We start from the raw sequence: 25,946 nt of genomic DNA, 5'->3' as shown, positions 1-25,946 counted from the left end.
ACCACAGCAAAAGCTGCATTAGCTGCATTCAAGCATCATGTGGATGCTCCCTGCTTTTTTAATTTCTATCAAAAGAAGAATGTCTGAGTTCAGCTCTCTTCTATACTCACTTTTGTGCAGGAGAAGGTTCTGAGCCCATGGACACCATTGACTGCTGGCTGCTGGGCTGGAAATTCAAACAAATTGTTAATTCCTTTGCCTCATAGGTATTAACCCCAAGTACTGCTCAGGGTCAGAAATACATTGTATAACCCTGAGCCTGTCTTACTCCTGAGCACTATTTGAGGCAGAGTTTTGCTGCCATCTAGTGGTGATGTTTTATGTATACTTTTCTCTGCATAGCATAAGCCACAGTTATGAAATGAGAGTAAGTTGTTTTCCCAGGGCAAAATGGGAAACTCAAGAAGAGTCTTGACGTCCAGACCCCACAAACACTACTTCACATTTCTGTGCCCTAGAACACCTTTACCACCACTTTATAACTATGGCTACAGGAGTGGAAAAAAAAAAACCAAACAAAAAATCCTCTTCAGGGTCTGGACAGCGCCTTATAATTTCAGAAACAAGATGCTTTTCTTTGAGTTTCCCATGTTGTTCCAGGGCGAAGACTTCCCCTTGCTTCATAACTGCAGCCCCAGGTGAGCTAGAAGCAACACCAAAAAAATTAGCAAATACCAAACTACTGAGTCACTAAGATTCTGTTCACTCCTCAACCTGCCATCTTCATCTGTGTTCTGTCATGCTTGCTAAAGTATAACTATTATGCTGCTGTTAAAATGTTGACTTTGGTTTTTTAATGGTAGCTTAAAGCTGTTTGTCATCCTTGAGCAAAAGGCATTAAGCTCATCTTTACATGGGAAAATGTGCTTTAAAATTCATTCATTATCATTTATTGTCAAACTAATTGCTTTATATAAAATGACTAAAATCCTAGGTAATAAATTACAAACTTTATATCTATTATAGCAAATGGTAAGAAGAGTAGGATCCCCTAAGAGTACCAGCTAATTGTGTCTATATTTAGATTTTTCCCCCCACAAATCTTTTACAAGAAAAACAGAGGACCAACTACCTATACCATCCTTTAAAAAAAATATTAAAAAAAATTGCATACTTTGACTGGGTTAATTTTATGATGATGAACATTTCAAAGAACTTTAGAGCAGAAACCCTAGTTTTGTTCTTTGACTAGATGGTTGGGGGAATTGGACAGATGCAGCAGCTTACCTCCAAACAACTCTGACATACCTGCATATAAGGTGACTGTTGCTGGACAGAAGCCATTGGCCTGGTCATAGGGAATGTATTAGTGTTTTGTTGGAAGTTCATCTGAAAAATGTCTCTTTGATGATAGTATTGAATAAGGAAATTAAAAAAGAGGAAAGTGCACTCTCTGGGAATAAAACATGCCCCACACATGCTGATTACAGATGCATAACTACAGAATGTGCACAAAAAGTATAGAAACATGAATAAATAATAGAGTACATTTGCATGCACAAAAAACAAATATTGCCATAAGTAACCTAATAAAGACTGATAACATAGAATAATAAATTTTAAAATAACTTCAAAATAAACTATAGTAAATATGGGATTCCTTCCCTCATCCATAATAAGAACTATAACCAAACACAAGGTAGGGTAACTTAATAAAGTAAAATCTGAATACCTTACAAAACTATGCACAAACTGTAAAGATAGTGGCTAGCCATACAAATGCTTGATTTATCAAGACAAAAACCATGAAAGAAAAGAACTATAACAAATTGAAGGTCCTTTTACTAACATATTACCTAAAACTAAATAGAAGTCTAGAATAGGGGAAAATAGGGGATCTGGCAACCAGCACAGTATACTACCACTAGCAAGCCTCCTAGACACCAACAGCAAGAGACAACAGGAAATAAGGCACCAGCAACAGTAAACAGCACATGGTGTCACAGAGCAGAGACCTCCTCCTACACCTCCCCAAACCCATCCACCTCCTTGTCCCTCTCATTCTCAACTCACTATATTTCCCCAGACCCCAATTCCCCCAACAGTGTGAAATCCCCTTTAGGTGGAAGCACTTTTCCCTTACAAAAACAATAACAACAACTACATACAGAAGCAGATGTGGAAGGAATGCCTTGTCCTTGCATAGGCTGTATGTTTTGAGGAGATGTGACAATGAAGGCATCTTGACGCTGAAACAGTATCCAGCAGCAAATGGCGTTTATGAAAGACAAAAGCTCGTTAGAGGAATTCCCAATCATGATTCTGCAACTAAATATTTCATAAGAAATAAATACACACAACAGGCAAATTACAAGTGGCAATGATGTACAAAATGTACAACAAGAACTGCTAAGGGAGAATATCTACAGAGACTGCATGCTCTCTATGGAAATAAACAAATGTCACATGCGCTGATGCTTTGAGGCTTGCCCTCAAAAAAAAAAGTTGGCTGCAAATAAAGCAAAAAAATCCACCACACAAGATGATACCACCTGACTTTTTGATACTCTTGGTCTTCTGTGCACTTGCTTTTGTGTCAGAAATGAAGGTAGGCATTTTAGTCTGCTACTCTTGCCTTTCCTTCTCCAACAAAGCCAGCACTAAAGTACAGACCTAATCCATCAATTAGCTCTTGCTAACAATGCCATTCCCACGATAAAAGATATGGGAAGGAGGATCCTTTCATATCCACACATTTTTGCTGCTGATTCTACTTACAAGCACTTAGTATAAGGAGAGACTCCTCCCTCACCTGCAACTGAGGTCGTTGCTGCATTTGTCCCCGCTGTTGCATCATTACTGCCTGCTGCTGCTGTGTTGGCTGCCGATGCTGTGCTGCAGCATGCATCGCATGCTGTGCCCCCATCATTCCTGCAAAGTTTTTTTTTTAATTTAAAAGAGTAGACTCTTTCCTTCTTGAGACTGACCAGAGAATATGAGCCAATAGGTCATCTGCAGTCTTCAGTCCTGGTTATATTCCAAAGACTTTAAAAATAGTTAAATGATCACCCACTAAGTCACAAGCAGTCTTCAGTCCTAGCTACACTGCTGAGACTTTTTATTTTAAAGAAAATAAAACCTTGTACTTCAGAGCTACAGATGTGAGTAATAAGTGACTGTGCTGATTCAATCAAAATTATAATTGTCCCCCAATGACAATGACAACTTTGTCCCAATAGGCAAACTGAACATGGAAAGGTGCTCAAGTCATACAAATGGAAGTTAAAAATAAAGCTCGTTACAAGGAGCAGAAATTAAAAAAAGATGTAAGTAGGTGAAAAATATGAACAAATGGATAAGAAAAAAATCTGTTCAAGTTACAACCATTAAAAAAAAAACCTACATCAAGTCCATTCATGTGCACACCTACAACATTACACACACAAACAAACCCCACTGACAATTCATCTAAAATTGAGCAGCTGGACTGCAGATAGCACAAACAATTTCAGATGCCTATTGCTTTAACATATTGGCATAATGTTTACCTGCACTTGATAATACAAATTCTCTTGTTAGTACATGTTCTGGTATTAACGAAATGTGTGAAACTGTCCTTGCTATTTGTTGGTTCACAGAAAGAAGCTAAATCCCTTTGTTTGATACCAATTATCTTAAAACAGATGTGGACAATACTGTTCAGACTATTCCTATCATGGACAGAGAGATTGCAAAACCAGCATACAAATGAAAAAGATAAAAGACTCTCAATGGCCGAAGATTGCTTGACTAACTGAAAAACTATTTAGCTTATGCAGAAGATACATTCAATGTGTTTGGTGTTTAAATTCCATGCAAGGAGAAAAAGAGCATTCCCATTACCTTTCTTCTAGTTACTGGTAAGTCTCTAAAAAATGGACTATCAGCCTGTGTCCTAGTGTTTAAAAAAAAACTTTAATTAAACTGTCTAGAGCCTTTTTCTTTGAGACACAAAATGGCTGGTTCTGCAGCAGCAGAGGGGATGATTAAAGGATTATAATTTTCTTTCTGGAGTATTATTCTTTGTTTTCAATTTGGATCTACAACATGTCTTAATTTTAGCTCCATGCCTCTTATCCCAAAAAACTCACTTTCCTTATTCCACCTCAGAAGGAAAACAAAAGGCTTTGAAATATTAACACAAAGAGATAACTTACAACTCCAATTTTCACATTTTTCTGAAAACTCGTTCAGTATCAAAGCTACTAAATGAGGATGATAATGAATAATAATAACTGATAATTAAGATAACAACAATAATAATATCACATTATCAATATAATAAAATCTTGGCAACAAAGCTCTACCTTGCTGAGGAGGCTGTCCACCCTGACGTGCCAAATTCTGCAATGCATTCATAGGATCTGTGGCTGCTCCCTGGGCTTGATCACCAATCCCCAAAGGTCCAGCTGTCCCACCCATGGTATGCTGTGGCATGCCAACTCCAGGATTCATGCCACGTGCCTGTGCCCTACCCTTTGCAACTAAGAAAGTAAACTAGCATTCAAAAACAAGCACTTTCAGCCTCTAAAGTTTACAACTGGAAAGAAATCCTTAAGTGGCATCATTTTTAACTGGTAGGAAAATCTTTGCAGGTCATACTTCTAGAAGTTTTTTGGACTGATGACAGAGCATGAATTAATCTGCTTCAGCACAACACTTATACAAATTCTCCTTTTGTTCTCTTTTTTTATACTCTACTAACAATGTCTTCATAATCTAGCCTCAGCACACCTGTCACAGCTAGTGATGCCTTATCACCCAAGTCAGTCTCTTTGATCTGCTAGTACAAACCTCTTCTTTGTGCCATAAATTAGACAACACTCCTTTCCTTTCTGCAGCTGAAATGTTTGTATCACGGACCAGTCCGTGCCTCCGTGTTGTTCAGATTATTTTTAACCTTTTGGTGGTTCATGGACCACATAAGTGTATGCTGAATGCATGAAATTATTAGATAGGAAAGGGGTTAACTGCAACAGAAAGTGTTTAGTGAACACTGTTCACCGGTAGGTTTTGGTCGCAAAGTGATTTAAATTTGTGATGTGACGTTGGATACGGCGCGGTACTGAGCCGTTAATGGATTAACCTCGCCTAGACGAGGTTTTAAAGTGTATGGGCTGAAGATCTGGAGCTCTACTGGATGAAGAAAAATCGCCTCCCAGGACCATTCCGGGATCAACGTGTTTCGGTTCCGCATTCAGCAGCACGTGGGCTACCAGCTCAGTGACGTCACCGTGGATTATCTCCCCTGTGACCCCACGAACCGCCTGACCGACGCGGCCAGTGTATACTGCCGTCGTGTGTGTGCGCGCATTCGTATTCTTGGATTGTAGTCCGCGGGACATGTAGATAGACTGCGAACTACCCTACAAGGGATGATAAACAGTGAGTGTATTTGTGCGACATAATCGCACCAGCAATCGTTGAGTACTTTACTTACAGTTTCTCGTCCCTCTAAGGGTCGTTCGCACTTTACATCTACCACTCAGTAACGCACCGTATCCAACGTCGATCGACACTACCCTAATACACAAGTCTCACTCGGGAGATGTACACTCGTGACTCAGGCACGTCATCCTCTCTCGATATCTTGGGCCTGAGTAAAATTTCACAACACTTTCCAGCCAAAACCTACCGGTGAAGTGTTCACTAAACACTTTCTGTTGCAGTTAACCCCTTTCTTATCTAATATTTTAATGCATTCAACTTACATACACTTACACTTTTGGTCCATGAGCTACCTATCTATTCCTCTTCGTGCATCAGGTTGCACACAAGGCCTCAACCAGAGTCCGCCACCGATGTCGATCGGCTCAAACCCGCTCTAGGTGACCCCATGTCCAGCCCTTTCCGTTCATCTCCCTTTCTACTGTTCTTCTCCAAGTTTCCTTTGGGCGGCCCCGTTTTCTTCGACCGTCTGGAGTCCATCGTAGGGCGACTCTGGAGAGGTCTGCTGTCTGCTGGCGGAGCACATGTCCAATCCATCGCCAACGCCTTTGTTGAACCCGCGTCGACTCGGTTTCAGTTCTTCGGTGGAGTTCGTTGGTGATGGTATTTGGCCAAAAGATGTTAAGTATGCGCCTGAGGCATCTATTTTGGAAGACGTCATGCTTGTTACTGATGGTTTTGGTCATCTTCCATGATTCTGATCCATAAAGGAGGGTGCTGATCACATTTGACTTGAAGATTCTCAGCTTGATCTTCTGACTGATGTTTTTTGCCTTCCATATGTTCCTGAGTGAGGTGAAGGCCAGGCTGGCTTTCGCCAGTCGGGCTCAAATCTCCACCTCCTCATCCCCGGTGTTTGACATTTTGGACCCAAGATAGTGAAACTGTCAACTTCCTCAATCTCTTCTCAGAGTTTTAGTTTGATGCTGTCTTGGACTCTGGCGTTCACTCTCATACTTTTCCTTTTCGTTGCGCTGACCTTCAAGCCAAGGTCTCCAGCTGTTTCTGAGAAGGCATTTGTTTTTTCCTGCATGTCTTGGTGGCAGTGTGACAACAGGGCAATGTAATCAGCAAAGTCCAAGTCTTCCAGCGTTGTTGTTGATAACATAGTCATGGTCCATCTGATCCCTCTCCTCTCACTGTCAGTGGAAATCTTCATGCTCCAGTCCATGGCCAGGATGAAGAGGAACAGAGACAGAATGCAGCCCTGCTTCACCCCCAGTACTGACGTTGAAGAGGTCCATGAGCCACAAAAAGGTTAAAAATAATCTGAACACCACTGAGGCTCGGACTGGTCCGTGACAGTATGTAATTTTCTGCCCCTCTCTTTTGAAATTTGACTACTTTCAAAGCTTTCAATTCTAGTCACATCCATGTGAGAAAACATTAGCAGTTTATAAAGAATTTATATGAAAATTTAGAATTTAGAAAAAATAAGCACACAGAAAACAACTTTTCAACACTGCAGAATTTGTGTACTTACTGTGGTCCTTCACATGGAGAATCAGCCTTGCAACCAGTGCGAGGTACTCTTCCTGAAAACAACACCGCATACATGCCAGTTCCTCTTTGGAATGTTAAAATGAATTAACACTCTATAGGAAGTTTATTACTCAATGCAGCTCACCAGCATAAAATGTAGTAGGAATAAAGACTTAAGTGAGTACATCAATAAGATGGTCTGCAACACATGCACACAACTTATGACATCACAATTTCTGCAAACAAAAACTGCTGGTGAAAGTATAAGAAATGGGTCTTCTCTGGAACCAACATAGCTTCATTATTATGAACAATCTTAAAGTAATTAGAATGAATGATGCAGTTACTTTCTTATGTCAACTTATCTAATTATTTTAAGCCACCATCTCAATAATTATACAGTAATACAAATTACTCTTTGGTAAACTGGGATTCTTACTCTTGTCTGTGCTTTCTGGTAAACATGATTCTCCATCTCAACAGAGGATCTACCCATAGGTGTTGGTGCATGACGCATACTATCTTCTCTGAAACAATGAACAAAGAAAAATTGCTGTAAAATAATGTATTCAAGGTTTGAGTCACATTAACTACAATGATTACACAAAACTCTGATGATAACAGTCTTATTCTTTTGATAACTGGTTTATGATGTAGCAACCCTTTCTCAGTGATCAAAGATGATGCTCAAGTAAGCCACTACAATGGAACCTCGGTTCCAGCCCAGAGCTTGTCTTGTTAAATTGTTGGCCGGTTTTTTTGCAAGGTGTGACCGATCCAGCTTCACTTTTGCTTTTTGATGTCTAGGCTGGTAGGGTTTTGGTTGGTTCTCTCCCACAGGTCTTTATTGGAGATCTTCTCAGGCCATCTGATGTTGAAGATGTGGTGCAGACATCTGTTGACAAATGTCTGAATCTTGTTGGTGATGATGTTTGTCACATGCTATGTCTCAGATCCATATAGAAGGACTGATTTAACATTTGTGTTAATGATGCGGATCTTGGTGTGTAGAGATAAAGCCTTGGAGTTCCAGACAGGTCGCAGGGTGTGGAATGCAAGCCCTGCTTTGATTACTTGGCTTCTTACATCTTAATCTGTACCTCCATCTCTGCTGACTATGCTGCCAAGGTAGGTGAAACAGTCAGTAAGTCGAGATCCTCAAGTTGTCTAAGGTCCATTGAAGACCAAGGTTGCTGTTAGAGGTTGTTCTTATGATCCAGTTTATGATGATCAGGAAGATTGTCGGCAAGAGCATACACTCAGATTTAAATAATTGTACTTCCTATAAGGTTCACAACAAAAAGGAAAAACCACTTCCGCAATAGATATGCTACTACTGCTGCCTGGATCTATTGTCTATTAATCTGGTTTCTCTCTCCTTTGGTATTTATTTCAACCCTTGAGTTTTCAGTTTTTTTCCTTGGCTGATTTCTCTCTCATCTTTTCACTCTTGTGTCTTATTTTTGAGTGTGTCGTCGTTTCCCAAAGTAAAATCAGGAACTCAAAGAAAAGCGTCTCGTGTTGTTACAATGCGACGCCCAGACAAAGCGGGGACTATTCAATGTTTCTTTACCCTAGGGTAACTTGGCCACCCCTTTATAAATACGGCCCCAGATGTAAAACATATATGGGGTCTGGACACCGCTTTATAACGTTAGAAACAAGATGTTTTTCTTTGAGTTTCTCCAGGGAAACGACTTACCTTCACTTCGTAACTACGGTCGTATTCTCTTTGTTTTTCCCTTGACTCACAATACCGTACCTTCAGTTAAGTGATAAAGCACTTCAGACTAGAAAAGATCATTAATTTACTTGCATATGAAATTAAATAAACCAACATGCACTTACATCTGCGCAACAACACGAGAACGAAAAGCTGGAGTATGCCAATCCGAGCTTGCATTATTAGGATCCGCCATGATTGAACGTCTGATTAAGACCGATAACTCGACTGGAAACAAAGTTTCAGAAGGAACACGGAGTTATCTAACTCCCTTGAAAGAAGATCATCGTTTGAAAAGATAACTTGATCTCAAGTATTACGTAAAGAACAACCCAGTAGATGCCAAAGGCATTTATCACTTGCGTGTCCGCAACTTAAGCGAATAAAGTGTGTAAAACACATTATATATATATGTTTGCCAATTTTTACGTAAAAATAATATTTGATATATTTTTGCTCTCAGAAACTTTTCATCATATAGTTAGTATTGCAATTTTCTGCATCTCTTTACTAGATTCTAAAAATTTTTACTTTATATTTAATATCGGTAAGTAAAGCTATCAGTGGCAATCCTTCCTTTTATAATTTGATCTATTCTCTTAATTTGGTATTTCTGATTCAGTGGTTTTTTTTGTTGTTGGTTTTTTTCTTCTGATAAGCAAGATAAGGTTGACATTTTTCACGTTTGTTGTTGACAACATCTTTTATTACGTAGCTAATTATATTCATTTAAAGCAAAAGCTGGATTGTTGAAATACGTTCGTGGTTGAACTAAAAGATAGCAGTATTCACTATCACTGGTTAAACAAATGTTTTGTTGAACCTTGTGCCACACCCTTTGCCAAAACAGAAGGGAAACTACTCCGCGCTGAACGTGCTGCCACGTTCTCATTCTTTCTCGCGTTCAAGAAACAACAAATCGCCTTCAAAACTTTCCAACGCTTTTAGGACAAACTGTTCTCAATCCCTGTACGGGCCGCTTAGTTTTGTTACAGTCAAGCGTGATTCAAAAACTTTAATCCACTTTTTAAAAAAAGTCTGTTTGAAATATGAAACCTCTGAATGTCACCAGAGATTTGACGCTTGCCGGTTGTTTTTGTTGTATGCCGACTGTTCGAGCTCGTCTGTTTGGACCATCATCTTGAAGTATTGGTGGGTTGTGGTTTATTTTTATTACGATCCTGATTTGGAAGGAATAAATAAAAGTTAAGTTTGATCACCTCGACTGAAAACCTTGTTGTGATTTCATGATTTGGTTACCACATTTATGCATATTTGGTTGTCCCGCGGTCATTATCGAAAAGGCAATCCAGAATATCCGAAACAAAAGTGAATTTTTCTTTTAAAAATTAGTTTCACGTTTTAAGATCTTGCTATTACACTGCCCGAGTGTGAACAATTCTCTCAGTGTCTGGAACTGCCTTCCGGAACACGTAAAGATAGCGCTTCGATTGCACACATTTAAAAAGCATTTCCAAGACGATTCCGGTGTTCTCTGGTACGTCGAAATATCTTGATCCTGAACAATAATAACAAATACAAAACAATGAAGGGAAGGTATGCAGGCCATTTGCGTCACTCAAAGTTCCGAACCTACTTGCCTAATCTTAGATTCTCTCCATCTATACTTGGTGTAAGAGAGATAATTTAGGGGAGAGGGATAATTTATGCATTTCAAATACAATAATTTGCTGCATAATGTTGTTTTAATCAGTGACAAATTGCATGTACAATGGTAGTCCTATAACATTACAGTCATGATATTTCTTTAGTTGCCTATCACAGAATAGGAAACTGTTATACAGGCTGACATAAAAGATATCAGCGTGGCATCTTGTCATACTTTTATACTGAAATTAAAAATCATGTTGTACTTCCAAGGTGACTTACAAGTTGCACAAATTTAATTTTTGGTGTATGCTACATGAAAAGTTTTATTTGGCTGTACGTAACACATTTTGTCATTATTTATAGATGGTGATGTCCTGTTATTTAAAATAAATATAAAATGCTTAAATGACAAATAGAATTCAGGGAGTCTGTAATAACATTAAAAGTGTCTGATTTAGTCATGAAGAAAGGGGTATGAATATCATCCTAAAACATTCAAATTAACTGAACTTACAAATAAAATTGACCAAAAGTAACCACTAGCTTACTAGTAAGTAAAAATGGATAAGTGAAATTTATTACTTCTAAGTCAGTATGAAGAGTCTGTTTTATTTTGGATCACAGAACCAGGCTGCATCAAGCCGTTGGCATGACTACACAAGTATGATGGCGAGGGTGCTGGGTGATGTCCATGGAGCCCTTTGATCTGAAATTGCACCAGGTGACCTTTGATGAAAAAGAGGAGATTGTGTATCAAAGCAAAGGCCTTGATCAGCAGCAGTTAGATTCCTTCAGTACTCTGGTTCATTATGATGCCTACTTTAAGGATGGATCTGCTTCAGCTCATTTACCTTTAGAATATAGCAACAGACATACATTTTCCTTCGCAGACTCAGGTAAACTTTGTTTAAAAATTGGTTGCTTTTATTTGAAATTTATGATCTGTTTAGCTAGTCTGCTTATTCAGTGGTACATGAGCTTTTTGGCTTGTCTTACAACAGCAATATACAGCTACCATATAAACTAAACTTTTGTTCCTTAATAAATTTAATAATTTTTTCCCTTTATTTTTTATAATACTGTGTATATGTGTGTGTGCCCATGTATGTGTGCATGCATGCACGTTTATGCAGGTAATGGAAGAGTGCAGAGACTTGATCAATTTCAAGCAGATTTGCTAGCTGAGCATTGGTTGTTAAATTTTCAAACCTTGTTGATGACTTTCTTTTAACTCCTTCCTCCTATCTATTTTTTTATGCCTATTGCTCAGGTGATAAAAAGGAAAAGAACTGAGCATCTAATGAATATATGAAAGAGGCACATTTTTCTTCATGATTCTCAGCATTTTCTTTCTGTCAGCATTCATCACCTAGGCGATCTTGTATAAGCAGATATTTTAGTGCAGTGACATATATATATATTGTATTGAAAGTTTGAGAAAAACATTTTTCCAAGAAAAATCATTATAAAATTACAGAGGCCAAAAAACCACCTTCATGCAGCCTTGGTAGCAGGGAATCAAACTCCATCTACACCAACCAGAAGCAAAACTCATCACAGCTACCACATCGACAGTTGCCGTGGGAAACTAACTATGTTTTGGAAACACCAACAGAAGAACAGTTTTTAGTAAATCCAGATGACTATTTTCATTCCACTCCCTTGATCAGTAAAGTCTCACCAGAGTCAGCAGCAGCTAGTCTTCAGACTTTGTCACAGGTTGGGAGACTTAAGCAAATAGAGTTTTGACTCCTCCCGCCCTTCCTTTAAATAAAGATTTCATTGTTTAGAAGATTAATGACTAGTTATTCTATAATAGTATTGTGCTCAAAATATGTATTCCATTGGACAGATTCAGAGGTTTAATAAAATTTGACAGTGCAGGGGGATTTTTTTTTTAGGTGTCCGTAAACACAGCAGCAGTAGCCCGTCATCTCAGAAGGGCCAGTGGCAAAACTAAGCGAGTAGCTCGGACAATTCTGACTTCCACTTCTCTTGCAACGCCAAGAACAATGGCTTCAGAGACAAGCAGCCCCTCTACATCTAGTCCCCATCTACTCTCAGGATCTAGCCAAGAGAATGAATTAGAATTGGAAACAGATAATAGTTTTGAAACTGTAGCAGAAGCTTTGAGGCTGCAGTGGTCTGTCATAGGTGAGTAATATCCCACCCATGGAATTCATTGTCAACTTTTTACCATGAGCTTTATTACCTGGGTTTTGTAATAGGAACTTTTGTTCTTAGTTTCTTTTAACTTTATTTATGATCCTCCAAGAAATATTTTTTATATCACAGTGTTTACCTAAGATACCCCAGATAAAATTATTGGAGGTTTTTAACCATGGCATCCAACATTTGTTTCTCAAAATTAAAATGACGCATCCCATCACTCTTTTTAAACCTGCTATGTTATGCACAGGTAACAGCAATGTCACACCAGCTTCTCCCGAGGAGGTAGCAAAGATTGTGGCTGAGGCTGAAAAACGTCTGAAGGAGAAAGACAGCGGGATGAACCAAGTGCCTTCTGATCTGGCCACTGCATCACCTAGTTCAACTCAACATGATTTATCTGGAACTCATCCTGAAAATTTGACACCCCAACCAACCAAAATATCTTTTCCCATTGATGACACTTCACTTACAGGTTCTGATGAACAGATTAAAATGACTTCAGATCTAACAAGTTCTGTTGAACAGCAGGGTGACATTTCTGCTCAAGCTGCAACAGAGAAAACATGGTTTTTAACAAAAGATGGAAGTTATAATTTGCATACGAATGAAGATGCATACCATTCTAGAAAAAAGCTGGAATTAGAGAATCCAGATCCTCTAATTAGACCATCTAATGATCAAGAACAAACAGTTCCTAAAAATCCTAAGGAGCTTGAACCAGTATTAGCAGAAGGCAAAAGCTCAAGGACAGATGAAACTTATTTAGTACAGTCTGGAAGTACTCCATTGCATGGCGTGTTGTCTCACTTAGAAGGTTCAGAACTTTTAAGGAATTCCCCTGTGCAGCACAATTTTCAGCAACAGACAACCTCCGTTGTTTCCCACATGCAGCAAGAAAATGCCACAACTCCACCTATACAGTTATCTTCCTCTTCCCCTTATTCTCAAACCAGTTCATCACTTGATTTAACAGCACCAGAAACCAGCCACTTATCCAGACAGGCATCTGTCACCCATCTTCAGTTTCCTCCCCTGCGCACAGTCCATGTCAGTCCTGCTCCTCAGATTGGACCTTTGTTTCCAAAACGAAGCAGTGGCACCAGCCAGGAAATTCATGAATTTCACTCAGGTAGTGTTGACAGTGTTGGACAGCAGCAGGGTAGCCAGCACAGACAAGATTTAACAGAATTAATGCGAGAGAAAGTGAGGTTGCAAGGAGAGCTGGAGGTGCTAAAACAAGAAGCACAAGATACTCTACAGGAACGAGCAGAGCTGCAGGCTCAGGTGATAATGTCTACCATCTCAATAGATGTAGAAATAACTGTTTATTATTTTCTCTATTTGTATTTTCTTTTTAGGTATAATAAAATGCTACTGTGGTATTAACGGGTGCCTTTTTTTTGTGCTATTTGTTTCACAAAGAGAGTAAATTGAGAAATTGGTCAAGCTTCTATAGGTGAAAAAATAGGATAAATAGCACATGTATAGTATTTCTAATCTTTTAAAGAATAATACAGACATGTCAGATAAAATATAACTCTTTACATTTCATTTTTAATATGTGTAATTGTAAAATCCAATCCGATGAACAATGCTGTGAACTGAAATATCTTTAGAAATAAATGATTGCAACGATTGGCTGAAATGAGGTTCCTTTTTCTATAGCTTGCATCCCTGCAGCTGAAGCTCAAATCAGGCCACATGGCAACTGATTATGCCGAAAAGGCAAGTTTGAGAGCTGAACTGGAGCGTCTTCGGAGTACAAGAATGGATCATGAAAGAGAAGCACTGGAAGTCCAGCGACTGCTGGAGGAAAAAATGGAGGAGCTGAAATCTGTATCAGAAGATCTGTATCAGTCACAGGATACAGTAGACAAGCTTCAGGTAAAGATTAGAGATATGTTAATGATGTTTATTTTTCATTGGTTTATTGTCTTATCTTTATCTAAATACAGTCAAAGCATATTTAGTGTTACGATAGAAGCTAAAAAGCAAAGAAGAGTTGGTGGCCAACGTGTTTGCTATGAATTTTAAAGGATCAAAACAATTTTCAAAACTGGATCAGAGTCTACACATTTAGGATGCTGTAGCATTTGTCTTTTTATCTGCTGTCATGTGTACTTTGTTAATCATTTTGATGATGAAGTTTCTGCCACACTGAAGCATGTTTGTTTTTACCATGCTAATGGATACAGGTACGAATGAAGGAGTTAAGAGATGACCTTCAAGCCAAAGAAGTTACAGTTCAAGCCTTGAAGAGCAAAATAGCAGAGTTGTATGTAGAAGTGCAGACAACCTTACAGAACAAGATGGAAGCAGATTCAGAGGCAAGAACTGCAAGGAATGATCTAGTGGTGTTAGTGAAGGCAAAGGAATGGTACCAGGAGCAGCTGAGTGTGGCTCATGAAGTGCGAGCAAAATTACAACAGCAGCTGACACATCTCCAAGCACAGACCATGTCTCAGGTAAAACTGCTTTGTTTTCCTATTTCTAAATCTCATCAACTGTATTTATTATTTACAAGGAAGGAAGAGAAACATTGATTGGAAAGGTGTGGAGTATTGTTCATGGTGACTACTCTGGCATAAAGTTTGCAAGGGTTGCCTGTAACATTTTGTTTTTCATCTATATATTGCAGTTAATTTGTGCTATAATAAAAGTTTTACTTCATATCTTCAGGGTCATGATACGGTAAAACAGTTTGAAAAACTTGTCATTTCAAAAACTGAAACTGTTAACATATCTCATCCTTACATCCTAGGGTTCTATTGTTGAACGACTGAAGTTAGAGAGCACACGGCTGCGACAACAGCTGAGAGAGAGCCAGGAGAGGGCTTTACGCGAAAAGGAACAGCTAGCTCGTCACTTAGAGACTATTCAGAATGATATGATGGAACGCGAAGCAGCATTTCAAGAGATACAGCGAGAGAGGTTAATGATTGAAGATACCTTTAATACACAGGTATGTCTTTTGGGTGTCATCTTACATAATATTTCATAGCAATAGTTATAAGCAATAATCGTACACATAATTGTGCACACACATGTATTATATAGAACAAGAAATAGTGTGAAATATGTTGGGGAAGGATGCAAGATTTAGAGATTCAGACCCTGCATCATAAAAGGTTTCTATTCAGACCCTAAATCATCAGAGGCTTCTTAAAAGATCTTTTAGTTCAAATAATAGTAGGTGTGACAATTAAACTTGCAAGAGTTTTGATGCAGGTTACAACAGTGGAGGAAGAAAAGTCACGCATAAGCAGCCTTCTACAGTTGACCTCTGATCTGGAAGCACAGTTGGAGCAGGCTCAGGCTAGCAGCAAGAAGAAACAGATGCAAGTATTCAGCCTGGAGAATGAGCAGATGGAGCTGATGAAGAAGCTTACACTATCCCAGGATGCACTTGTGGAAAAAGATCAGATCCTGGAGGAGGTATGTACTAACTAATGTATCATTTCCTCATCACCTGCTAGATTCAGAATCTTGTTTTCAATTTATTTTTAACTTTTTAAACTTTTTTAAATGTCTATTTTTGTTATTTTGTGTTTGCAAAAGTATGTCAGTGCAGCAGGAAGGGTAAAGTTGAACACTGTAGGCAGAAGCTGTCACAAAAAGCTTTTTTTTAGAGATGGTAGCAGTTTTGACCCTCCAGACGCTGATGGACTCTTCCATGATTTGTATTTTGTAATTTTGAACTTTTTTTAACAGCAACACATAGCATGATTTATAAATTGTTTCAAATTTTTATTATTAGGTGCTATTTATAGTTAAGGATTTAGGATATATATATATTGTCAATGAAAATTTATTGTGATGTTTCTGATTATTCCCATCATAAAATCTTTCCACATCTCAACACTCTTACTCTAACGCATGCATTTAATTTTTTATTCACCATTTTTAACTTTGCAGTTGAGTCAGAAACTGATAGAAGTGGAATCCCAGCTTTCTGCTTTTATGAAAACTTTGGCAGCAAAAGATGCAGAGCTCCATAAACTGCGAGAGGAAAAGGCATCTACAGAGATAGCACTTAATTCAGCTCTGCAGGAGAAAGCATCTGTTGACCATGCACTTGAAACTCTGAAAGGAGACATGGGTAAAGTGAGTAAAATTACTTAATGAAGGAATAATGATATGGGCATTTTCAGGATTTTTAAAAAAAGGTTTGGTATTTTGAGGGGTTTTTTTTTCAGGCCTAAAGATTTCTCGAATTAGTCATTATTTTTATGCTACCAAAATGATAGCAATGGAAAGTATTTTATTTGCATGTTTTTTTATTAGCATATAACTGAAAGACTGTCACTTATTATTTCAAATTCACAAAATCTAATAAAAAGACAGCTGCAAAATTATGCATTGCCCATCTTAAAACAAATTCTATCTGGGTTGATTTTTCTTCATGTAATTTGTTAACTATCATAAAAATGTCGGCCAAGGCGTCACACTACGTGGACCATACACTTTATAAGCCTATTACATGATGGAGTCAGAAACAGCGTCGTATTTTAATGAGGAATCAGATAAATTTTGTTAGCATCATGCTGTGTCAAAATGACTTTGAAGTGTCACATCAAATACGTTACTCCAAATGTGGTTACAAACTATATGGGATATTCTTGATGCATTTGGATATGACAGTTCAAGTTCTTCAAACACATGTTAATTACTGTTAAATACATTTAAAACATTTTTTAGCATCAATATTTATTGTTGAATATTTTTAAAGAGTAAAACTTGACATGTCTAGGAACTTGAATGCAAACCTGAATCCTCAAATGCGCTAGCTATTAAAAGTAGTTAAACAGTATGAGTTCTTACAAAACTTATAGGCATAGTACCATGTTTCATTTTGTTTGTGTAGGTTGAGAAAAGCTTCAAGCAAATGCGTCAAGAACTGGGCATTCGCCAAGTAGAGCTACAGAAAGCTCAGGCGGCACAAAAAGCAGCTCGGGATGAACTTGACCGGGTGCAGCATGACTTGGACATCAAAAACCGCAGTGTTGAAGCCCTCACACTAGATCATCACCAAAAACTTTCTCTGATTCAGCAACTCCAGGCATTCAAAACTGCAGCAGAGGAGGAATTGGCTGGCTTAAAGAAGAATCTAGAATTGGTGAGTTGGGTTTGAGCAATGACTGTAGATTGTCGGAGCAACTAGGGTTGGGTGATTCAACTATTAGGCATTGGTTTTATGGGATATGCCAGTTAGGGGCTGGTTCTGTTATGAGACTTTTGTGGGTATTTTTGTGCTGCCTTCCTTCTTTGTATAATGTAAAATTTCTTTGAATTACATGGAATTCACCTCAGCTGTACCTCTAGAAATACATATAGCTTTATTTCTGTTTATTTGTTGTTTATTGTTTTTCAGACAAGAGCATCCTCTGCAACAGGATTCTCAGCACAAGAGGCCATGCAAACTGAACTACAGGAGACAAAAGCTCGTCTTTTTGAAGCCGAGGCTAGACTCAAAACAGTTTCAATACAGTTGCAGCAGACTTCAGGAGCTGTTGACTATACTTCCATAACTGTACCTAATGAAAGGCTGCAGAGTGTAGTGACTGAGAATGAGGAATTACACAAACAACTGTCTGTGGTGCAGCAAGAACTCAAGGACAGTCTTGAGAAACACCAGCAGGAAAGAGAGACACTGCGCCAAGAAGCCTTGATCCTCAAGTCACGAATGATGGATAGTAAAACGCAGCTTCAGCAGACTGTGCAGATGTACTTGGATCAGCTGCAGCAGCTGTCTGAACAGAAGGAGAGGCTGCAGACGGAATTGGAGTTGACCCAGCGCAAATTTGAGCTGTGCTCTGTTCAGCAGCAGGGAGAAGTACGAGCTGAGTTGCAGGTAATGCAGATTTTTTGTTTAACTTTTGTTTCTTGTGGGTAATGTTGGCTGAAATTGGTTAAAAATCTATCATTTGACTGATCAAACAATTTTTATGCTAATGTGTTATGCCTTAAGAGTTGTTGGAAATGGTAAGTCAGCCAAGCAGGATTAGGTAGCTCCTGCTGTGTCTTTTCCCGCTGCATGCCTACAGCCTTTCATGCCTTGTTTGTTTACTCAAGAGTCTAATGTCAGAACTGGAGTCAGCACGTCTTCAGAAACAGGGCCTAGAACACCAGCTTGCAGCCCTGGTGACCCAGAAGGACACACAGATAGCTGCCCTGCAACAGCAGCTGGCTGACACCCAGCAAGCCAATGAGGTTTTTGCTCAAGAGCAAGAAAAACACTTAGAAAACACAGCCCTCATTCAGCAGCTGACCTTTGAGCTTGAGAAGGAAAGAGGCCGGATAGCGGGTAAATGATTAACAAGATTTGTTTTTTGTATGTCATGACTGATGGTGCCTGCTTGAAATATTTTTTTTAGTACTTTGGATGGATTTTTCTAGATGGATGGTACAGTTCTTAGATGGAAAAAACAGCACAGCTGTGCAGATTTAAAGTTTACTTTTTTATTTTGGTTGGGGGGGGGTTTGTTTTTGAGAATGGGCACAAGTTTTTCTTTCCCATCTTAGCATGGTCGATTATGAGAGAACTGGCTGACAAGATTTCTTGCTTTTGCTGCCTTTTTAAAGGTCTACAGCAGAGCAATGCAACTCTCAAACTTCACATGAAGCAGCTTGAGGAAGCCCTGGCAGGCCGCGAGTCTTCACTGGTGGAATTGAACTCTCATTTGACCATCACGACTCAAGAACAAGAGCGGTTGCAGCAGGAGTACTTGCAGCGAATTCAGGAGCTTGAGTTGGTGCTGCAGAAAGAGAAGGATGCAGGACGAGAACTTCGCAAACAGGTCTGTTTTTGGAGAGAGCATTTGTTTTCTTCCGTCTCAGGGATTTTATGGATAATGTCTTTGACTTTCAAGAAAGCAAACTGTGAGCAAGTTTGGAAACCCAGCGATGTTGGAAAAAGTCCAGCTAAAGACTTGGAAAGAGATAAGCTTTTGAAATACTTCTTTCTGCTTACATCAGATTGGCAGCAAGATAACAGAAAACAAGCGGCTTCTGAAACTACAGGAGCAGAATAAGAAGGAGCAAGGAGACCTACTAGAAGAGGCAGAGAGGCGTCATGCTGAATTGCTACAGCTTCAGTCAGACCTGGATGCAGCTCGGCAAGCTGTTAGCCATCACCAAGGGGAGATGCAAACAGTCCAAACAGAGAGACGAGCCATTGAGGTGGAGCTGGAGAGAATCAAGCGAGAGCTGGCAGACAGCAAAGACCGTACACCAGTTCTGAAGAAGCAGATTGAGGTAAATAGGCCTGCTTGTTTCCCTTTGCAAAACTCAGTGTTATTGGAGTGGCAAATGCACCTCCTTTGTTGGGTGTTTTCTTTGAAGATTGAACGAACCACAGTGGTTTTATAGTGTCTTTTGTATATAGCCATAAGGTTCTTGTATATAGGCTTCCTTTTATCAGGATGTGTTATCTTTGTTGGAGCTTAATATCAAACTCAAATATTGTCATGCATTAATTTTTTCCCTCATATTTATCATCCTGCACAGAGTCTTGAGTGGCAGTTGTCTCAGAGGATCCAGGAAATGAAGGCTGCACGAGAACAGCTAGTGTTGGCAGAGGAGAGACAAGCAGCAGATGCAGAGAGCATGCATCGAGCCCTGCAGGTAAATGGATCACACCTTTTCAGGTTTATTTTTTTAAATACTCAATCAGATGATGGGTGGAAATGTGAAGATGCAAACATCTGTTGTGATCAAAGGGTACAGGTGGATGTGTTAGGGTCTACAAATTACTGGTTACAATTAGCGTCTATGTCTTGTAATGATTAGTTTCTTCAATTCTATCTAAATGGTTGCATCAGATGCTGGTTTTTATGAAAGTATGAAAAATGCTTAGACTGGCAGGGATATAAAGACATTCTTAGCCAAAGTTGAGATCACAATACAACCAGAGGTTCTAGTTTGAGTCCTCAAATGATTATTTGTGATTGGAGCTGACATGATTTTTTTCTCTTTGATCATGGTCATGTACTCCTGTTGCAGTTTGATGCAATGAATTGTCAATATTCAGAGGGTTTTCAAAATTAGGAATGATCGCATTGTTTACTGTAGGATAAGCAAGAAGAATTAGAAAGTCTGCAAGCAGAAATGGCTGCAGCCCGTCAAGAAAAGGTTACCCAGAAATCACGTGTATCTGAACTCCGCAGCATGCTCAAAGCATCTGTTCAGCACCATAAGGTACTCAGATTTTTTAAAATTACTTTTTTTAGAAGTAAAACAGTTGTTATTTCTCTTACTTGCAGATGATTGAATTCCATGCCAATGTTAAAACTGATTTTCTTTTAAAACGAAAATAAAGAACCAGGAGCAGAAAATTTAATGAACTATCATTTTTTCATTTGAGAACTAGAAGTGCTTAGAGACTGGGAGTCTGCTCTTGTGAGTTTGTAATTTTTTTAAGCATTTATGGATGGCAGGGTATTTCCCTTTATCAAATATAAAATCTGAGGGGATAATGTTTTAAATTATTTTTTTGGCTGGTTTAAAAATAGTGTCATATTCTAAATAATTGTTTAGCTAAAGATAGCACTTTATGTAATTCTGATTAAATATATAGGCAATAATCTTAGTTGTGTTTTACTGTTTATTGTGTTGGAATAATAGTGTGACAAAAACACTGTTGATAGAAAAAACTCTTACTGGCAGAAATGAAGTACTGCAGAATTTTCTTTCATAGCTGAAATGAAGTACTGCAGAGTTTTCTTTCACAGCTGACCAAAAAACTGAACAGCAAGAAGAAACGTGACAAAAATGCAGAGGGAGACACAGATGAGAAGGGGACTCAAGCTGATCTTGACAATGGCATTATCATTCCTCCACTACCTTTTGATATGGAAGTGGTAGAAAAGCTATTGCAGGACACTGCAGTTAAGCCTCTAGACAGCAGGTGAGATTTCTTCTTTAATCTTGTTTGCAAACAGGTAATGTAATTATAATGCCTGCAACAAAACTTAACACTTTGCTGTCTGAAGATTAGCTAAGATATAAATAGCTGAATTCAAAAGGTAGCAGAAAAGACACCATAAAAGAACATGAAAAAAAAGAAGTGTTAAAAGAGAGCTTGACACTCTTAGCAGCACATCATTTACCCCATTAAAAACACTTCAGTGATCTAAATCACATGTAAATAAACATGTTTACTTATTGATTTCACTCATCTAGTTTGATAGTATTCACAGTCCTAGGCATGAACTACCAGGTATTAGAAAACAAACTTCTCTTGTTTTAATCTTTTTCACTAAATTTGTAGGCATGAATTTTTACAGCCTCAGTGAAGAAAAGCCTTGAGACTTTGTCATTAATTGATAGTCACAAGATGATGCATTTGATCATTGATGCCTTGTCTGCCAGACCTCTGGACAGCCTGTCTTCATGTCTGAGCTCACTGCGTGCGGAGATCACTGGCTTGCAGAAGCAGATGGACTTCCATACCACCACTATACACAGCTCTGCACAGTCATGGAGGTACATCTGAGGAAGGAGAGGATTTTAAGAATTAAGATTTTAATTTATGAGTTTGCTTGAAGCTAGGTAAACAGAACCATAATGAGGAGGAAACATTAGAGGATGGGAGGAAAGGGGAAAGTACAATGATTAGAAAATTTGACAACCAGTGTGGGCAAGTATTTTATCTTTGACTTAGAGCTTGGAAGAAAAAATTATTTTGTGCTCAAAGACCAGTCTGTAGCTAGATTTATTGCTGGGATAGGAATGTAAACAGTTCATTATACATATTAGCATGGCTGTTGACACAAAGGAGATGTTGACTTGGATGGAAGTATTTTTGCTGATAACTTTTGATCTAAAATAGAATTTATGAATACCAAATGTGAATTTCAGAGTCTTACTTTTAGATGTCTTGACTAAGAAAGGAGAATAAGGAAAAATGGCATTATAGGAAGTAAAAGATTGTTCCTTGCAAGGATATGTATATGATATTCATAGATCATCAGGCCAGTAGAAGGGCAGATGACTCTTTTTTTACATCAAATACTATAGTTTATGCAGATAATGTTATTACATTAGCACAGTGAGCCAGTCATGTTATGTCACTTTCCAGGAATGTGGAGTCAGAGGTGAAAGGTCTGCAGGAAGTCGTTCGCTCAATAGCTAACACAATCATGGATGTAAACTACACCAGCACCTTCACAACTTCTTCAGCAACTGACACGGAGCAGGTGGCTGAATAAGACATTGTGTTTGTGTGTGCTCTGTAAAAGTTCTGGATGATGATGATTTCGTATGTGAGGTTGTGCTTGGTTGTCAAAAATGACCACTTGTGTATGTGTGTTGGTGCAGCAGATTGGGGGGAGGTTGCATCCACCCATTTTAAGTTCTGTGATAACAAGTCATCAGAATTCTAATTCTGTGATTCTGGTTGTAACTAAGACTTTTTTTTCAAAACTTCCCTTCCCCTCTAAGTTGTGTCAGGGGGGGCCAAATGATTTGTTGGTAGACAACTCATCTGTGAAAACGACGTTCTCATCAGAAATTTGATATCTGAATTATGAAATTGTTATCGTGTTCACTGATGTCCTAGTTAATTTAGTTGAATTATAAATTTGTGAAGTGGGTTTCCTCTACTGTTATGGATCATTAGTAAACAATAAAACTTTTGTGTGTGTAGATTGAAGTATTCTTTAGTTTTTTCCTGTAATGTTCATTTCTCAGCCTGCTCATATATACTAATATGAAATATGTTACATGACATCACTGTTATGTTCTTAAATCATTGAACTTGTCTGGCCTGCTTATTTCTCGAAGACAATGGACATTTGAGTAGGTAATTCAGAGTGATTTTTTTTCCTCTTATACACTGGTAGAACCTGTAACCGATCTGAAAAACGTAGAAACACTAATAATTATCAAAGCTGGTCAAATAAAACAGGAATTACAAATTTCAAAAAGTTTAATTTTAAAGCATGTATCAAGGTTATATATATATAAAAAATGCTATTTGAAAATTTGCTGTCACATTCAACCATGCTTTTCCATCATTATTGACTTGACTTTTTGAACTTTTCATCAACCAGATATTGCTGATTATCTGTGAAAGAAAATTTCTTTCAGAGGGCTCATTTTTATATTGCAGCACATTACTCTCTGTGTGTATGTGTTTGTATATGTGTGAAAAAGAGAGAGCTTTTTCAGACGTGGTTGTGTATCCTATCTCTGTCAGTATATATGGATGGAGTATTTTCTTAGTAGAAGGATTGGAATTCCCTAAGTGTATATGGAGCCTAGTGAAAATGACTGCTTTACTTCATGGTGATCTGTTTCACCACTCAGGGATTTGATTTGTGGCCAGTGTCACATACAATTCAAATGTTTTCCAGTGAATATTTAGACAGGCTTGAATCTGAATCATCTCAATTATTTGAAAGTCTTTCTGAAGTAGTTTGAACAATAAAACTGCTGTTTGTATGTAACCTTTAGGGAGAACACTATGCAATAACCAATGTATCATTAAGGTGACTTGTGCTTTTTTTTTTTAGCAAAATTAAGGGATTTAAGTATAGTGTTTTTAACAAGCACTCTCACTGTAAACATTGTATCATTATACACATAACTGATGTCTGATCTATCTCCTGTTGTGTGAGGTAGGCCAGTTAAGTAAGTCAAAAGGTCTAGTATTAAGCACATTCATTGTTTGTTTGGGATAGCATGCATATTTTGAGTGCTGTGACTACACTCATGATAAAAGAAGGACCATATTTGTACAGTCCTGGGACAACAAACATTGTGGAAGAATAAACAACATTGACCACTTTCTAAACTGACAACAGAGGCTTACAGTTTTTCTGTTCAGGCTAGGTTGTAGATTGATCCAATTAGATTGATCCAATCCAATAATTATATTGCTGAAATATTGCTAAAAGCATTGTTTAATCAGACCTCTTAAAAACTGTGGAATCTGACTTCCTACGCATGCTGTAAATCTAGCTCAATAATCTGGACATTCAGAATTTCTTTTATTTCTTTTTGGTGAAATGCAATTGCTTTCATGAATATGTATGAAACATTTTTTTCTACTGTTGTCATTATTAAAAGACTGTATATGTCTTGTTGTATGTTTATTAAAATGTCTTCATGATTGATGCTTTTATGACAGAAGAAATCTTTTTATGCGAAGGTTCTTTGAAGAAAAGCCTTTTGGTGGATTCATTATCGTATGCAATAAGTTATAACAATGAGTCTAAAATCATTGTGGTATGAGTTCAAACATTTTTCTAGTCTTGCTTTTTATGACATACAGTAACAAAGTGTAATCTTCCCTCAGCTTGACAATCAGCCGCACCATGATTGTGGATGAGGCTTAAGCTATTATTTTTTAAGGCTGTCTGTGTGTGATACAGTAAGAACCTGTTCAAACCCTGATCTTCATGTACAATCACCTTGATTTGTTGGTCAGAGTTACGCTTATAAAAACATCTTTGCTGATGCATCAGTTTTTTGCAGATGTCGTAAAGTCGCTTAAAGGTAAAAGGCCCAGTAGCCTACGGCTATTGAGGTGTGAGTGGTTCATGACATCTAGGGTGTAGGACATTGGATGTGGGAGCCCAGCACTCTCCATGTGTTCACATTATGGTGGACAGATGAGCCTCTAACCATCGACTTTCACCTCCAAAGTCAAGCATACGTACTAACCTTTGCTTTTCTTCTCAGCCTTACTTCACTGAATTATGGAAGAAAAGAAGGGTTTTGAAGCAAATCACTCTTCTTGTCTTCCAGTAAGGTATATAAGTGTATCAAGAATGACGCTTATCTGAAAGAATGTTAATGTCTGCTTATATTACCACAAAATTATTTGACAACTGTGCCATTCATGTTGGTAGACCCTGCAGCTTAGTTTAGGTGTTCTGCTTCATTAAATGTTGCATGAATATAAGTGTTTTGGATTAATGTTTACACTTTGTCATCTGATGACATCACAATGTTGGTATTTCATTTCAAACATGTTTGATTTGTCAGTGAGACATAACTTCCAGAACACCTTTTAATTTTCTTCTTAGGTGTTATTTAACTGTTTGTGTTATAACTTGTGTTCAACTTGGCCAATTAACAGTGGTTATGAATATAAAGTATTGAACCACAAAGTTTGTAATAGGTGGTTCCTGTTTAAATTTGCGATTTACTGGAGGGCAGAATAAAATTGGTGTTTTCTTACTATGTTCCTCGCTTTTCTGCGTGTGATAATGTCTTGTCAGATCAGTTGACTTGTGCTGATCCTCTTGACACGTAACCTCACGTTTTGTGTCCTGGGTTCAGATCTCTCCTTGGGCACGCTGTTCTTTTTCTGCATGTGGCATTTGTTTACAGGGCTAGCTGCCTTGTGATAAATTGTGGTGATGTTGCTACGCGTCTGTGTGCGCGAGAAAGATCGGAAACGACTCGAATTACTTTGTCGTCTGCCATGCTGAGTAGATGTACATCGCAGTCGGCTCTGCTTACCTGAGTTTTGTTTTTCTTTCGCTGGGAGCCACCCGCAGCAAGGAAAGAAGAAAATGAACAT

The 25,946-nt window shown here is 38.3% G+C and overlaps 2 protein-coding genes across 4 annotated transcripts in view; one reads left to right on the top strand and one right to left on the bottom strand.

Annotated features, from left to right (window-relative positions):
* Nucleotides 1-8,890, bottom strand: part of LOC112562202 (mediator of RNA polymerase II transcription subunit 15-like) — a 30,881-nt gene extending 21,991 nt beyond the window's left edge. The window contains exons 1-8 of the mRNA XM_025235295.1: nt 8,758-8,890; nt 7,349-7,436; nt 6,911-6,962; nt 4,287-4,463; nt 2,753-2,871; nt 2,109-2,189; nt 1,249-1,329; nt 111-166 (exon numbers count right to left, since the gene is read on the bottom strand). Of these exons, the coding sequence (XP_025091080.1) occupies nt 111-166; nt 1,249-1,329; nt 2,109-2,189; nt 2,753-2,871; nt 4,287-4,463; nt 6,911-6,962; nt 7,349-7,436; nt 8,758-8,828 (725 nt within the window). The 5' untranslated portion in view covers nt 8,829-8,890. The remainder of the gene's footprint in view (nt 1-110; nt 167-1,248; nt 1,330-2,108; nt 2,190-2,752; nt 2,872-4,286; nt 4,464-6,910; nt 6,963-7,348; nt 7,437-8,757) is intronic.
* Nucleotides 8,891-9,493: 603 nt separating this feature from the next.
* Nucleotides 9,494-25,603, top strand: LOC112562302 (golgin subfamily A member 3-like). Of its 3 annotated transcripts, XM_025235467.1 has the most exons (21): nt 9,494-9,784; nt 10,868-11,139; nt 11,721-11,962; nt 12,145-12,397; nt 12,663-12,954; nt 12,997-13,699; nt 14,081-14,299; nt 14,611-14,880; nt 15,177-15,377; nt 15,644-15,850; nt 16,331-16,519; nt 17,280-17,531; nt 17,787-18,266; nt 18,488-18,719; nt 18,998-19,212; nt 19,391-19,669; nt 19,922-20,038; nt 20,486-20,611; nt 21,145-21,320; nt 21,785-21,898; nt 22,494-25,603. In XM_025235467.1, the coding sequence occupies exons 2-21, from the start codon at nt 10,929-10,931 to the stop codon at nt 22,621-22,623; spliced, it is 4,908 nt and encodes a 1,635-aa protein (XP_025091252.1). In that variant the 5' UTR covers nt 9,494-9,784; nt 10,868-10,928; the 3' UTR covers nt 22,624-25,603. The 3 variants fall into 3 exon arrangements, with proteins under 3 accessions (XP_025091252.1, XP_025091251.1, XP_025091253.1); XM_025235466.1 differs by having other exon boundaries at nt 12,663-13,699; XM_025235468.1 differs by lacking the exon at nt 11,721-11,962 and having other exon boundaries at nt 9,497-9,784; nt 12,663-13,699.
* Nucleotides 25,604-25,946: the final 343 nt, after the last annotated feature.

The sequence above is a fragment of the Pomacea canaliculata genome, linkage group LG4 (genome assembly GCF_003073045.1).
Source record: "Pomacea canaliculata isolate SZHN2017 linkage group LG4, ASM307304v1, whole genome shotgun sequence".
Lineage (NCBI taxonomy): Eukaryota > Metazoa > Mollusca > Gastropoda > Architaenioglossa > Ampullariidae > Pomacea > Pomacea canaliculata.
Note: the sequence above shows the minus strand (reverse complement) of the source record. Positions and strands in the feature narration are given on the sequence as shown.

Excerpts from the sequence above, each read along its gene's own strand:
- LOC112562302 (XM_025235466.1), top strand. The coding sequence starts at position 10,929 with ATGTCCATGGAGCCCTTTGATCTGAAATTGCACCAGGTGACCTTTGAT. Across the intron at positions 11,140-11,720 it reads ATTTTCCTTCGCAGACTCAG|AGGCCAAAAAACCACCTTCA; the intron begins GTAAACTTTGTT and ends ATAAAATTACAG. Across the intron at positions 13,700-14,080 it reads GAGCAGAGCTGCAGGCTCAG|CTTGCATCCCTGCAGCTGAA; the intron begins GTGATAATGTCT and ends CTTTTTCTATAG.